This window comes from Chinchilla lanigera, unplaced genomic scaffold (assembly GCF_000276665.1).
Source record: "Chinchilla lanigera isolate Chin_1 unplaced genomic scaffold, ChiLan1.0 scaffold00055, whole genome shotgun sequence".
In the NCBI taxonomy this organism is placed as follows: Eukaryota; Metazoa; Chordata; class Mammalia; order Rodentia; family Chinchillidae; genus Chinchilla; species Chinchilla lanigera.
In genome coordinates this window covers 14,659,661-14,672,230 of record NW_004955456.1, presented here as the reverse complement: position 1 = coordinate 14,672,230, position 12,570 = coordinate 14,659,661, and the positions used below count along the sequence as shown (strand labels likewise).

At 50.7% G+C, this 12,570-nt stretch overlaps 1 protein-coding gene across 1 annotated transcript in view; it reads right to left on the bottom strand.

The window, feature by feature from the left end:
• Positions 1 to 6,075: 6,075 nt before the first annotated feature.
• Positions 6,076 to 12,570, bottom strand: part of Rhbdd2 (rhomboid domain containing 2) — a 13,161-nt gene continuing 6,666 nt past the window's right edge. Inside the window, exons 3-4 of the mRNA XM_005396802.2 lie at positions 9,021 to 9,171; positions 6,076 to 6,498 (exon numbers count right to left, since the gene is read on the bottom strand). Coding sequence (XP_005396859.1) covers positions 6,165 to 6,498; positions 9,021 to 9,171 — 485 coding nt within the window. The 3' untranslated portion in view covers positions 6,076 to 6,164. The remainder of the gene's footprint in view (positions 6,499 to 9,020; positions 9,172 to 12,570) is intronic.

Here is a 12,570-nt window from a genome sequence, read left to right as displayed (position 1 = left end):
GTGAGTTCAAGGCCAGCCTGGGCTACATGGTGAGTTCAAGGCCAGCCTGGGCTACATGGTGAGTTCAAGGCTAGCCTGGGCTATGTAGTGAGTGCAAGGCCAGCCTGGGCTACATAGTGAGTTCAAGGCCAGCCTGGGCTACATAGTGAGTTCAAGGCCAGCCTGGGCTACATAGCAAGACCCTTTCTTCAACTTTTATTTTATTTTTAAAATTAATTTATTGGTCCATTTTAGACATACATAATGATCACATTCATCATAGGGAATTCGTACCTGTACATAATATATCTCGATTCTTCTTTTAATTCTTTTTCCCCGACCCCTCCCCTCCCTTCACCTCTTTACAAAAGCTTTGTTTCCATTTTTTCCCTTCTATTCACTTTTTTCCTTTCCTTCCTTTCCCCCTCCCCTCTCTCTTGTTCCTCTTCCCACTTGAACATTTTCTTTCTCTTTCCCCTGAAAAATTTTTTTAAAGTTTTTTTTTTTTTTTCAGTACCAGGAATCGAACTCACAACCTTGTGCTTGCCAGGCAGACGCTGTGCCGCTGAGCTAAATCCCAAGCCCCTTAAAGTTTTTTTTCTTGAGACATGTTCTCACTGTAGTCCAGGCTGGACTTGAATGTACAATTCTCATGCCTCAGCCTCCTGAGCAGCCGAGATTATAGGCAGGTGCTACTGTATCCTAAAGGTAGCTACAGCTACCTTTTATTTGTGACCTTTCCTGTGATCTGGAAGTGATGAGCATGCAGGAGAAGGGTCAATGCATTTTAATTAATTCTACAATGAGTCATAAGATATGGAGCAGAAGCCAGGCGTGGTGGCATATGCCTATAAGCACAGCACTCGGGATAATTTAGAGACTGAGATCCTGTTTCAAAATAACAAATAAGGGCTGAGGATATAGCTCAGGGGCACAAGCGCCTGCCTGGCAAGCCCAAGCTCCTGAGTTTGATTCCTGGTACCATAAATAAATAAATAAATAAATAAATAAATAGATAGATAAAATGGGCTAGAGATGTAGCTTAGTGCAAAGGTCCTGGGTTTAATCCCCAGTCCTGGGAGGAAAGAAAGAAAGAGAGAGAAAGAGAGAGAGAGAGAGAGAGAAAGAGAGAAAGAGGTTAGGCATTATGGTGCACACTTGTAACCACAGCACTTAGGAAACTGAGGCAGAAAGATCACTATGAGTTCGAGGCCAGCCTGGGCTACATAGTGAGTTCAAGTGCAGCCAGAACTACATGGCATGATCTTGTCTCTGAGGCGGGTGGGGCAGGCAGGGAGAGGAGAGAGGGAAAAGAAGAAAGAAAAGGCCATATCTTTATTTAAGATTCTACAGTCGACTAGATAGAACATGGTGATTGTGGAGAGACAAAATATTGCAGGTCAAGAGTAAAAATTATGCTGGGCGTGGTGGCCCACACCTGTAATCCCAGCACTTGGGAGGCTGAGGCAGGAGGATCGTTGTGAGTTCAAGACCAGCCTGGGCTATAAAGTGAGCTCAAGGCCAGCCTGAACTGCACAGTGACACCCTGTCTCAAAAAGACAAAAAAAGTCAAAATCATCTGAGGCTTAGCCTCTTGCCTTGTCTTCTTCAGGGCCTTGGGCATGCCCGGCAAGCGCTCTACCACTACAGCATATCCCTAGCCACTCACCCCCAGTCTCTGTATCTGACCTGGCCTCCTCCTATCAGCTGAAACTCTCGGAACATATCACTAAACTCAGCTGACCTCTAGACTCCTCCAATCCTAAAGCTAAGAAGGCTGTGAAACAACAGCTAAAACCTGTAAAGAGATTTCCCCACTTTACCACAGGCTGCCTGCCTGATATCCCTGATATCCCTGCCTGATATTCATTTATGGCTGTGTTCTTTTTTTTTGTTTGTTTGTTTTTTTGTTTTTTCTCTGGTACCAGGAACCGAACTCACAACCTTGCGCATGCCAGGCAGGCGCTTTTGCCGCTGAGCTAAATCCCCAGCCCCTTATGGTTGTGTTCTGTGGCTATAGAAGTTCGTATATCTTCTCCTGTGGGAGAACACATCATCAGGGCAACCTGCATCTGGGTTCCAGAGCCATGGTCACTCATTTTTGGCCCCACATAACTGTTCTCTTATTTCCTTAGAGCAGAGGTGTTATTTTCCACTAGCAAATTCATAGGGAGGCCCCTGGTATGGTGGAATTGTGGGCACCATGTGTGAGCCGGGTGAGGGGTGGACTGGCCTTCCTCCTGCCCTGCTCAACCTGTGCCAGAGAGGGCCATGCCCACTCCTGAACTTCAAACTTGGAGCCAGGAAGCTAGTGCCAGATGTCGGGTCATCTCACAATGCCAGCCTCGTGGTTTGCTTGAAGGGAGGCGGGGAAGAGACCAGGAAGGGGACCAGGGTCAGGTTGGGCAAGCTGGAAGGGGAAAGGGCAAGTTCTAAGGTTCTTGCCTTTCTCTTTGCTCGGTGAAGTCACATTTACAGCTGCGTGTAAGCATGGTGTGCACTGTGTGGAAAAAGGCTCGGGCATGTTTTGTGTGTGTAATGAACACGTGCTTTTGTTTTTTGGTTGGTTGGTTTTTTGGAGACAGGCCCTCGCTACATGTCCAGACTGGCCTTGAACTCACTATGGAGTCCAGGTTGGCCTTGAGCCCATGGTGATCCTCCTGCCTCAGACTCCTAAGTGGTGGGATTACAGGTGTGTGCCACCACGCCCAGCTAGACGTGTTTTGGTGGGTGGGAATCTACTTGTTTGGACATAAACTGGCACGCAAGGGTGTGGATCAGATTTGTGAGGTCAAAATACTCTTAGTTGGGTTTGTGTATGCCTGTGTAGGGTATGTGCATGTGTGTGCACGTGTATGTACATGTATGTGTGTATTCGAGAGCCTTGTATGCTTCCGATTTCCCTGGGCACTGGGAAGGCCAGGGCTGTCCCCATGAGCTCTAGGGGAATAAAGCTCTGATTTTCCAACCTAGGAGACCCAGGCCCTTCTGTCCCTTGGCCCCGGAGGCAGAGAGCAGGGGTTCTGCTCAGGAGGCAGCTTGCCATGTGACTTGCCATGGCACAGGACAGGGTTGGCATGCAGCCTTTAGACCCCTGAAAATCGTGGCCAAGGTGTGTGTGGGTCCCTAACCTCCAAACAGGACCGTGGAGCAAGGTCCCAGTGGCCTGTCACCTATCCTGAGGGTGGTGTGGGGATGCCCAGGAGCCAGGCTTCTGGTCCAGCTTGGGGTGCTTCTGTTGCAGCTGGCAGTTGTCCAGGCACAGAGCGACATATCAGAGCTTAGGTGGCCTTAAAAGGTGCCAGAGCCCAAAGGTCTAGCTCCCAAATCCAAGGCCACGTTCTGAGCCTGCAGGAACCTCATCCTTCTGGTGTCACCTGAGTGTGACTCGGAGCCCTGGACATCAGGTGGGGAGAATCTGTGGGCACCGTCTCAGCTCTGCCACACATCCTGTGTGACCGCAGAGTCACTTTACGTACTAGCTTTGCTTTCTGCCCCTCTGACCTGGACTGGGTCTCTTCCCTTCCAGCTTGGATCACTGTGGCCGTGTCTTGCCTACCTCCTCCCTTCCTTCCCAGCCCTGCCTACTGGCTTTCCTCCTTCCTGCAACCCATGCCTGGAGACTCTATCCTGGGGTCCTTCCTGCGTGGGTCCCTTCGAAACCAATGAACTTGCAGCAATCCTCCTGCCTCAGTCTCCCCAGTGCTGGGATTACAGGCACGCTGCTTATTCTTTCTGATTTGCGTGTCCACAGACCTTGCCCGGGCCTTGAACTCACGTGGCTGCTCGCGAAATGTTTGTTAAATGAAACAGTGATGCATGAACAAACAAGTGTGAGGCTGAGAGTACAGGGCTCTTACAGTGCTAACCTCAGGTCAGCTGCAAGTCAGCTCCCCCTGCAGGCTGTGAATCCTGCCCGAGTGGCCCCGGAGAAGAGCTCATGGCGGTTGCAGAGCGCGGTGCTGCTTCTCTGCTACCCTCAGCTGGCAGAGTAGGGAAAGTGACAAAGTCTGAAAGCTTCTCTGGCTGCGGGGTGTCGTGCCCGCTGGGGGTGGTGTGGGGGGGGTTTCCCTTGTGTAGGAAGTCTGGCAGGCTTCCCCTTAAGCGGAATGAGCGGAGGTCAAAGTCAGCATCTCCCTCCATCCCCAGACCTCCGGCTCTGAAGTGTTATCACCATTTGTTTTTTTTTGAGACAGGGTCTTGCTATGTAGTTGGGCTGGCCTCACTCGAGGCAATCCTCCTGCCTCAGCCCCCCAAGTGCTGGAAGCACAGGTGTGCACCACCATGCCCAGCTATGATGATTCTTTGTCCATTTCCTGACTATACTGAGCTCCCGGAGGCAGGAATCACCTATACCTTCCCTGTTGGACAAATACTTGCCCGGCAGCCCCACAGATACAGCGATGGTTTGCACACACGGATGGGCACGTGGGGGTGAGATGGTCCCGCTCTGACCCGGCTCCAGGCTGCTTGGGAACTGTGATCAGACCAAGAACTCCAGGGCACAGAGACCTAGCAAGGGCATCACAGAGCCTGGCTCTGCTGGCAGCTGCTGTCAACTCATCTGCCTCTCCGAAGCCCCAGCAGCAAAGCCAGAGGTGGCAGTGGGGTAGGGACTAGCTCCGGTGAAGGGCCTGGGGACTTACACGGCTCTGCTACCAAGGGTCCCCAAGGCCCATACTGCACCTGCCATGTTAGGCCAGGTGCCCTTTGCTCCTGCTTTTGGTACAGGGCTGGGAAGCAGATTGGAGGGAGAACATGCAGGACGTGCTGCTACCTGCCCTCGCCAAGGGCGGCTGTGATGCAAGTGCTGGGTGTGGCCAGAGGCAAAAGCCCAAGCCGTGGGCCCTGCTGGACTTGCTCTGTGCTCACGTCCCAGCTGTCTGGGCACCTGGCTCCTGGCTGAAAACCCCATTTCCCAATTCAGACCAGGAGTGGCTGTGTCACCCTCCTTCCCTCACCTGCTCAGCCCCCACACACATCTTGCTTAGGTCCCAGAGGCCATCTGGGTACGTGTCCCCGGCCCTGCCTCACCAGGGGTTGTGTTTGGGGCCGGATGTCTTACCCACCTCTGAATGCCAAGGACCTCAGCCAGCCAGCTCCAGTGGGCCACCTGGCTCCTGAAGCAGCACAGGCCACGTGTCACCTCCAGAACGCCTGGGCAGCTCCAGTGCTACGACCTGGGCCACACTATCCTTGGAGGCCGGCCAGGCATCAGCTGAGTCACACGCTATCCTTGCCCTGTTCTGCGCCGGAGGGACCGCCACCCCCCTCCCCCAGTGACACTTCCTGGGCTCCCCTCGCTCCTGGTTCCTCTGGCTGATGGGAGACACTGACCCAATAGATGGGTCAACAGGCAGAGGCGCCCAGGCTCTTCACACACAATCCCCCACCCGCTTCCGGTGATACTGCGCCAGAGCCATTACTTCTTCATCTATGGTCCTGTTAGCAGCTCTTTACGTGGACCCCACTCCCAAGCTCTGACCACACCCTTCCTCCCTAGGGGCAGCGGAGGCCTCCAGCTGGGTGCGACTCTCTGGCCCCACTGGCTCTCCTGGCACCTTTGCCACTCACTCCCCACGCTGGGTGCCCTCTCCTGACTCACGGGGCATGCGCTGTTGGCCTGGACCTGTTCCTGTCTCCTCTTTGCTGTCACTACGTCCACGTCCACACCATCTTCCCAGCCAGGCCACAAAGAAGTTGTGTGCCACAGGCCCTTTACACAACAGGCATCAAAGCAAGGGACCATCAGCACGCTGCCGCAGGTCCTACTCCTGGACAGGGGCGACTGGAGGTGACACAAGGCACAGGCCTGGGGCTGCCCAGCACAGGCTTATGGACACCACAGAACCAAGGGCACTGCTTGGGAGGAAAGGGGAGAAGTCAGCAGCAGCTCTGACAACCCTCTCTCCTCCTCCGCCTGTGTTCTCAGTGAGATGCGCAGGGCCAGCGCGGAGAACCCCCATGGGGGCACTAGAACCACACTGCTTCACGTTGTCACAGCATGTCTCATTTCTGCAACTGTACTTCACTGAGCTGACAGTAAGCAAAAGTGAGACTGGAACAGGGACATGTATCCAAGTATCCAACACAGACTGGTGCACAGAGGTATTCAGCAATTTTTTTGTAAAGAAAATCTTAGCTCAGAAGGCCAAGCTGTGAGCTGACTTTCCCCAGAGACTCCCTCAGGGCATGCGGACGGTGCACACCTCCCGGGAGCTGGCAGGTGCCGGAGGGCCCCGAACCACAGAGTTCACTGAGCCAGGGCAGCTGATGGGGGCGGCGGAGGGGACCGCCAGGGAGGTCCCCGAAGGAACTGGGTAGACACTGGAGGAGCCAGGGGTTGGACCACAATGGCTCTGCACGTAACACAGGCCGGAGGCCGGCTGGTATGGAGGCAGGCTGGGCACGTGCCCCGGAGCGCAGGTCGGCCAGGGCGCTGGCTGCTGGCCACTGGCATGCTGCATCTGGGTGGTGGGGCGGCTCTGTGTGGGGTAGGAGCCGAGTACAGTGTTCACCCTGGAAAGCAACAAGAAAAAAGTGGTCATTCATTCAACTAGTTGACCTGGGCCACACTGTCATCCCACCCAAGAAAACCACAGGACTGCAGAACTGCTATTACAGTAACCAGAGAGCAAGTCAGCAGTGTCAAGGGGCCTGTGACGGAAACCGGAAGCCACCCGAGGTGTGATTTCCACCCGGCAACTCACCCACCAGGAGAGGGGCCAGGGGGGGTCCCAGAGGCAGAGCACCCATGGCAGGGGCAGTGTCTCACTCGCGTGCGATCTAACGTCCACACGTGTGGTGTGAAATTTCCTACCTGGCCTCAGGAGTGAGGACCTGTTGGCTGGTAGGAACCAGCACGGCAGATGGAAGCTAAAGATCCCACCACAGACCACGTGGCAGGGAATACAAACGGGGACCTGCTACTGGGTTTGTGCTCTGAATTTTTTTTTTTTTTTTTTTTTTTTTTTTTTTGCAGTTCTATTGAGCTACAGCCCCAGCCCTTTTAATTTGAAGACAGGGTCTCACTGAATTGTCAGGGCTGGCCCCAAACTTGTGATCTTCCTGCCTCAACCTCCCAAGTAGCTGATATTACAGGTATGTACCACCATGTTCAGCTTGGCCTCTGAACTCTTACGTGAAGTTCCAAATGTTGCAAGTGGCTGTAAATACCACCAGTGTTTGTGGCAGATACGTGTTTTTGAGACAGGGTCTCACTATGTAGTTCAGGTTGGCCTGGAGCTCTCTATGTAACCCAGGCTGGCCTCAAATTCAAGGTGATCCTCCTGCTTCAGCCTCCCAAGTGCTGAGATTATAGGTGTGTGCCACCCCACCCAGCTGCACTCACTTCAATTAAACCTGAACCTTACAGCCCGGCTGCTAAAGTCCAGGTACAGAGCACATCATACACCACTTCCAGAATTAAAAAAAAATCTCAGGGCTAAGAGCATAATCAGAGATATAATACTTGTCTAGCATGTGCTGGGTGCTGGGTTCAGTCAAAGCACCCCAAAAAAGCAAAACAAAATACGTATTCCTCAAAAAGAGCAACCAGGGATACACAACCGTGCAAATGGCCACCTCAAAGTCAAAATATACATGTGCATCGGAAAGCCACCTGTGATGCACTGTCGGCCGCTGGAAACGGTAGCTTCCATTCTGTGTCTGCAGCAGGTGCAGTAGGGACCAGACACCAGCCCTGAGGAACGAAGCAGGAACAGAAGGCCGCCACCTCCCTCTGCCCACAGGCCTGTCATGGTGAGGCGGGACCACAGCTTGCATGAGGGGGTCACAGCCTCGGAGAGGCTGAGCGTCACACAGCATGGATGAACTTACTCGAGTAGTATGAATTGTGGTGGGTCACCATGCTCAGCTGCGGCACGGGGAGCATCCCTTCCAGGCTGGACTTACACCTTAACCCCTGAAGCCCTCTGAAGTTTCTGCAACAGTTAAACACCACAGCTGGGTGCAGTGGTGCATACCTTTGGTCCCAGGCTACTCAGGAGACTGAGGCAGGATTGCACATTGGAGACCAGCCTGGGTACCTTAGTGAGATCCAGTATCAAAACCCAAAAACATTCTACACATGAGCAGTCTCTTCCACAGTTAGACCCAGGAATCACTTGCCTGAAATCTGAAGCAAAATGGCTAGTTTGCATTTCTGTTTGCTCTGCACCCCTCCCTGCTTTTAAAAAATGCTCAGAAGGCCCTGGAAAGCTGGGAATAGGCACCTCCTGGAGTGAACTCGAGGGGCAGCTTTCCAGTCAACAAGACCTGCAACGGGGCAGCGCCAAGGGAAAAACTGAACCCCACAGCGGGCTGAGGGTAGGAAAGGGTGCTGACAAAGCACTCGGACTTCCTAGTGAGTTTCTTTTCTCATTTGTTTTTCTGGTACTGGGGATTGAACCCAGACCCCCTGCACTGCTCTTTTTTTTATTTTCATTTTGAGTCAAGGTCTTGCCAAGTCTCGAAGTCGCTCAGGTTAGGCTTGAACTTGGGAACACCTGTAGGTGGAACACCTGAGTCTGGACCGGGCTCTTGACTTGTGTCCCTGGAAACACAGGTAACCCTGTTCTTTTTGGCTTCAACAAAAGCTCAGGAGGCCTGCCAGGCACTTTGGGCAGGAATGCAAAACAGTGAACCTCACCCACTCTTGTTGGGAGGCCAAGAACGTCTACCCGAGGTCCTGGGCCCCATCCTAAGGAACCTCGCCAGTCGGTGGCCTGTGTTTCTAAGCAAGGCTCTGTGCCATGGCCAGTGCGACCGCAGAGAGCTGAGTTCCTTCTTCAGACACAGTGGGGCAGCAGCCAGAGTGCTGAGGACACTTGTGCATCCATATTCATTCATTCGCAGTGCTGGGGATCAGACCCAAAGCCTTACGCATGCTAGACAAGCACTCTACCACTGAGCCTCAGGTCCTAGGTATGCAACGACTTCCAAATCTCTGAGCCCCTCTTCCTTTTTGACCCACGGTGGCCCAGCCATACCCTCTCCCAGCCCTGGAGCTGTTTAAGAATCTGGTGAGCTGTGGAACTTACTTGCGGCTCTGGGCTGCCCTGCGCTCAGCCGAGGACCCCGAGACGTACTTGAACATGGGTATCCTCCTCATGAGGCTGAAGGGGAGTGTCTGGTCGAGCTTCAGGGCCACTCGCTCCGGGATGTCAAGGTTACAGCAGTACATGAGGCCATCTGAGGTCGGGCACATTAAGTCAAATCGGAGGCAGCGGAAGGGAGGTGGCTGAGCGTACCCCATGGAAGGACGCGGGCTCCCACACTCTCTGGCTGAGGTTCCAGCCCAGGGGAAACCTGAAGTTTGCATCCACCACACCTCACAGGGAACACAGCCAGCAAGAGAGGGGGCAGAGAGGTGTGAACACTTCGCCGCCCCCACGCCCGCCCACCCGTCTCCTGAGCCTCCAACCAGTCCCAGGCTATACACACCAACCCTTGTACAGGAGCAGGCACGAAGCTATCCTAACAGCCTTGGGGGAGCGGCACCTTCTGGTACTTTAGTCACAAACAGAAAGCACCCTGCTCAATGTGACAGCATGAGTGTCTGGTAGTGTTGTTCCCATATCCCGTCACCAGCCCGTGACAGCAGTGTCCCGGTCATCTAACCTATGACTGCCCGCCACGAAGATTTAGCCATCACTTATTCAGATAGCCTTTCAACAAATATTTATTACACATCTACTGTATGCCCGGATTAACGAGTAAGTAGGCTGACTGTCCCTTATCCAAAATGGCTGGGACCAGAAATGTTTCAGGTTTCAGGTATTTTTTTGGATTTTGGAATAGTTACATACCCATCATGAGGTATCTTGGGGTTGAGATCCAAGTTTAAACACAAAATTCATTTTTGTTTCATTTGACCTTATACACATAGGGGGAAGGGCATTTTACAAAATATTTTTAGTACACCTGCTTTTTGACTGCGACCCATCATAGAAGGTCAAGTGTGGAATTTTCCACTTCCAAGATGTTTCAAGTTTTGGAGCACTTCGGATTTCAGATTTCTGGATTAAGGATGCTGAATCTCTAGTAAGTACGAGACAAGGGGTAATTGGGGTAGAGGAAGTGGCAATAAGCAAAAGTTTATAGAAGACCACCCTGGGCCCCCTTACCTCACGAGAGTGGGGAAGGCTCTCCCTGACAAAGGGCTGTGAACACCGAACCCGACATTGAGAGAATCAACAAGGACGAAGGGATGGTGGAGAGAGGCCCGCAGGAAGCACCACCAAGAGAAAGGTGTTCCCTGAGATGGGCTCTTGACAGGCATGCAACTTGCATTTTCAGCAAAGTAATTCTTGGCCGGCTGGAGCATCTCACTCTTTGAGAGGATGTTCAGCACCCCCAGCCACTGGTCTCTAAGCGACAGCAGCCTCTAGCTGTTGTGATAACTTAAAATGTCCCTGCCTATTTCTACACCCATTCAGGGAGGGCACTGTACTATACTTCCAAATACCAATTCCATGTGATAACCACTGCTGTAAAGAAGTCAAATGCTAGACTACAAATTCCAGCATAAGTAACTATAAACCACGACACAAATATGAGCTGTTTTCAGACTTTGGACAATAAACATTGCTGGACTGTGAGCTCTAAGAAAAGGAAAACAATTGCTGTGGGCCTCAAGACACATGGGCTTTCTACCTCAAGGCACTTTTCCAATGTGTAGCACAGCACAGCATTTGCTACTAGGCCAGAGAGACAGATTAGGTAAAGTAGCAGGGATCTGCAGGTCAGAGTAATGGAGAGGAAGTCACTCCTCAGGGAAGGGGCTGTAGAAATCTGCGTGAGTTCCAGTCTCTGGCTGAATGCTGAGGTGCATATGCTCAGGCCTAGTCTCCTCATGCCAAGCAAGACAGCTTTTGGGGAAACAATGGTTGGGAAGCTGAGAGCTGAAGAGTTGCTAGCATTCATTTAGGGTAGGAGACCACTCAAGTTCCTACCACAGTAAAGAGATCTTAATCCATACCCAGAGCATTCAGAACCGCCCTCCCCCAAAACACCGCTTTAAAAATAAGGCTAAACTAGCTGCTGAATAAAGGCTACTCTAGACTACTCCTGAAAGAGCTAACAAAACTTAAGCTTCAAATTAATTTTCAAGTAAATTCACTATCAGAACAAAAATCAACACTCTTTAAAGGAAAATAACAAAATCCAGCCTTCAATAATATAGCATTCACAGCATCTAGCATGAAATTAAAAGTTGCTAGACATGTGAAGCAGCATGAAAATGCAACCCTTAAACAGGAGGAAAATCAAGGGAAACAACCAGAACCAAAATGGCAGAGATGACAGTATTAACAGACCAGGATTTTAAAGTAATTATTACAAATATATATTTTAAAATACAAGTATTTGGACTGGGGATATAGCTCAGCAGTATAGTACCTGCCCGGCAAGCACAAGGCCCTGAGTTCAATTCCAGTATAAAATATATATCTCTATCTGTGTGTGTGTGTGTGTGTGTGTGTGTGTGTGTGTTATTTAAAGGAAAATATAATGCATCTCAAAGAAATGAAAACTATGAAAAAAGAACTAAATGGAGCTGGTGCAGTAAGGCATGCCTGTAATCCCAGCACTCAGGAGGCTGAGGCAGGAGGATCACTGCAAGTTCGAGGCCAGCCTGGGCTACATAGTAAGTTCAAGGCCAGCCTGCACTATACAGTGAGACCCTATCTCAAAACAAAACAAAAGCAACAACAACAAAAAACAAAATGGGAACTTTTGAACTGAAATGCAAACATGTGAAATGAAAACATGTGATGGGTGAAATAGTTTGACCAGAGCTTAGAAACTACAGATCATTGGACTTGATGGTAAGACAACAGAAACTATACAAACAGAAGAGCAGAGGGAGGAAAGGCTAGGAAAAAAGAAGTGAACAAACCCTTAGTGACCTATTGAACAATATCAAGTAGCCTAACAAATGTTTTATTAGGACAGGAGAAACTAGATTAAAAAAAAAAAATTGAAGAAATAATGACCATATTTTTTTTTTTCAGATTTGATGAAAATTCTACTTACAGATCAAAGCTCAGTGAACTCTAATCAGGATAAACACAAAGAAAGATGGCTCAAGGCCGATAATCGGAATTAAACAGCTGAGGATCGGGGCAGGGCTGGAAAATGGGAGGTTGGATTTGATCAATGCATGCTATATACAAATATCACACTGAACCCTTTCAGTCTGTACAATTTATACCTGCTAATAAAGATGAATTAAATAGCTGAAAACTGCTATTTGGTGGTGCATACTTGTAATCCTAGCACTTGGGAGGAGGACTGCCACAAGTTTGAGTCCAGTCTGGGCTACATTCTGAGTTCAAGGCCAGCCTGAACTACATAGCAACATCCTGTCTCAAAAAACAAAAAAATAAAAATGAAACAAAACAAAGAAGTAGCTGAAGGCCAGGAATATAGCTCAGTGGCACAGCACCTGCCTTGCAAGCGTGAGGTCATTCATGAGTTCAATTCTTGATACCACCAAAAAAAAAAAAAAAAAAGTAGCTGAAGCCAGGCTTGGTGAGGTATTCCTGTAATCCCAGCACTCAGGAGGCTGAGGCAGGAGGATCACTGTAA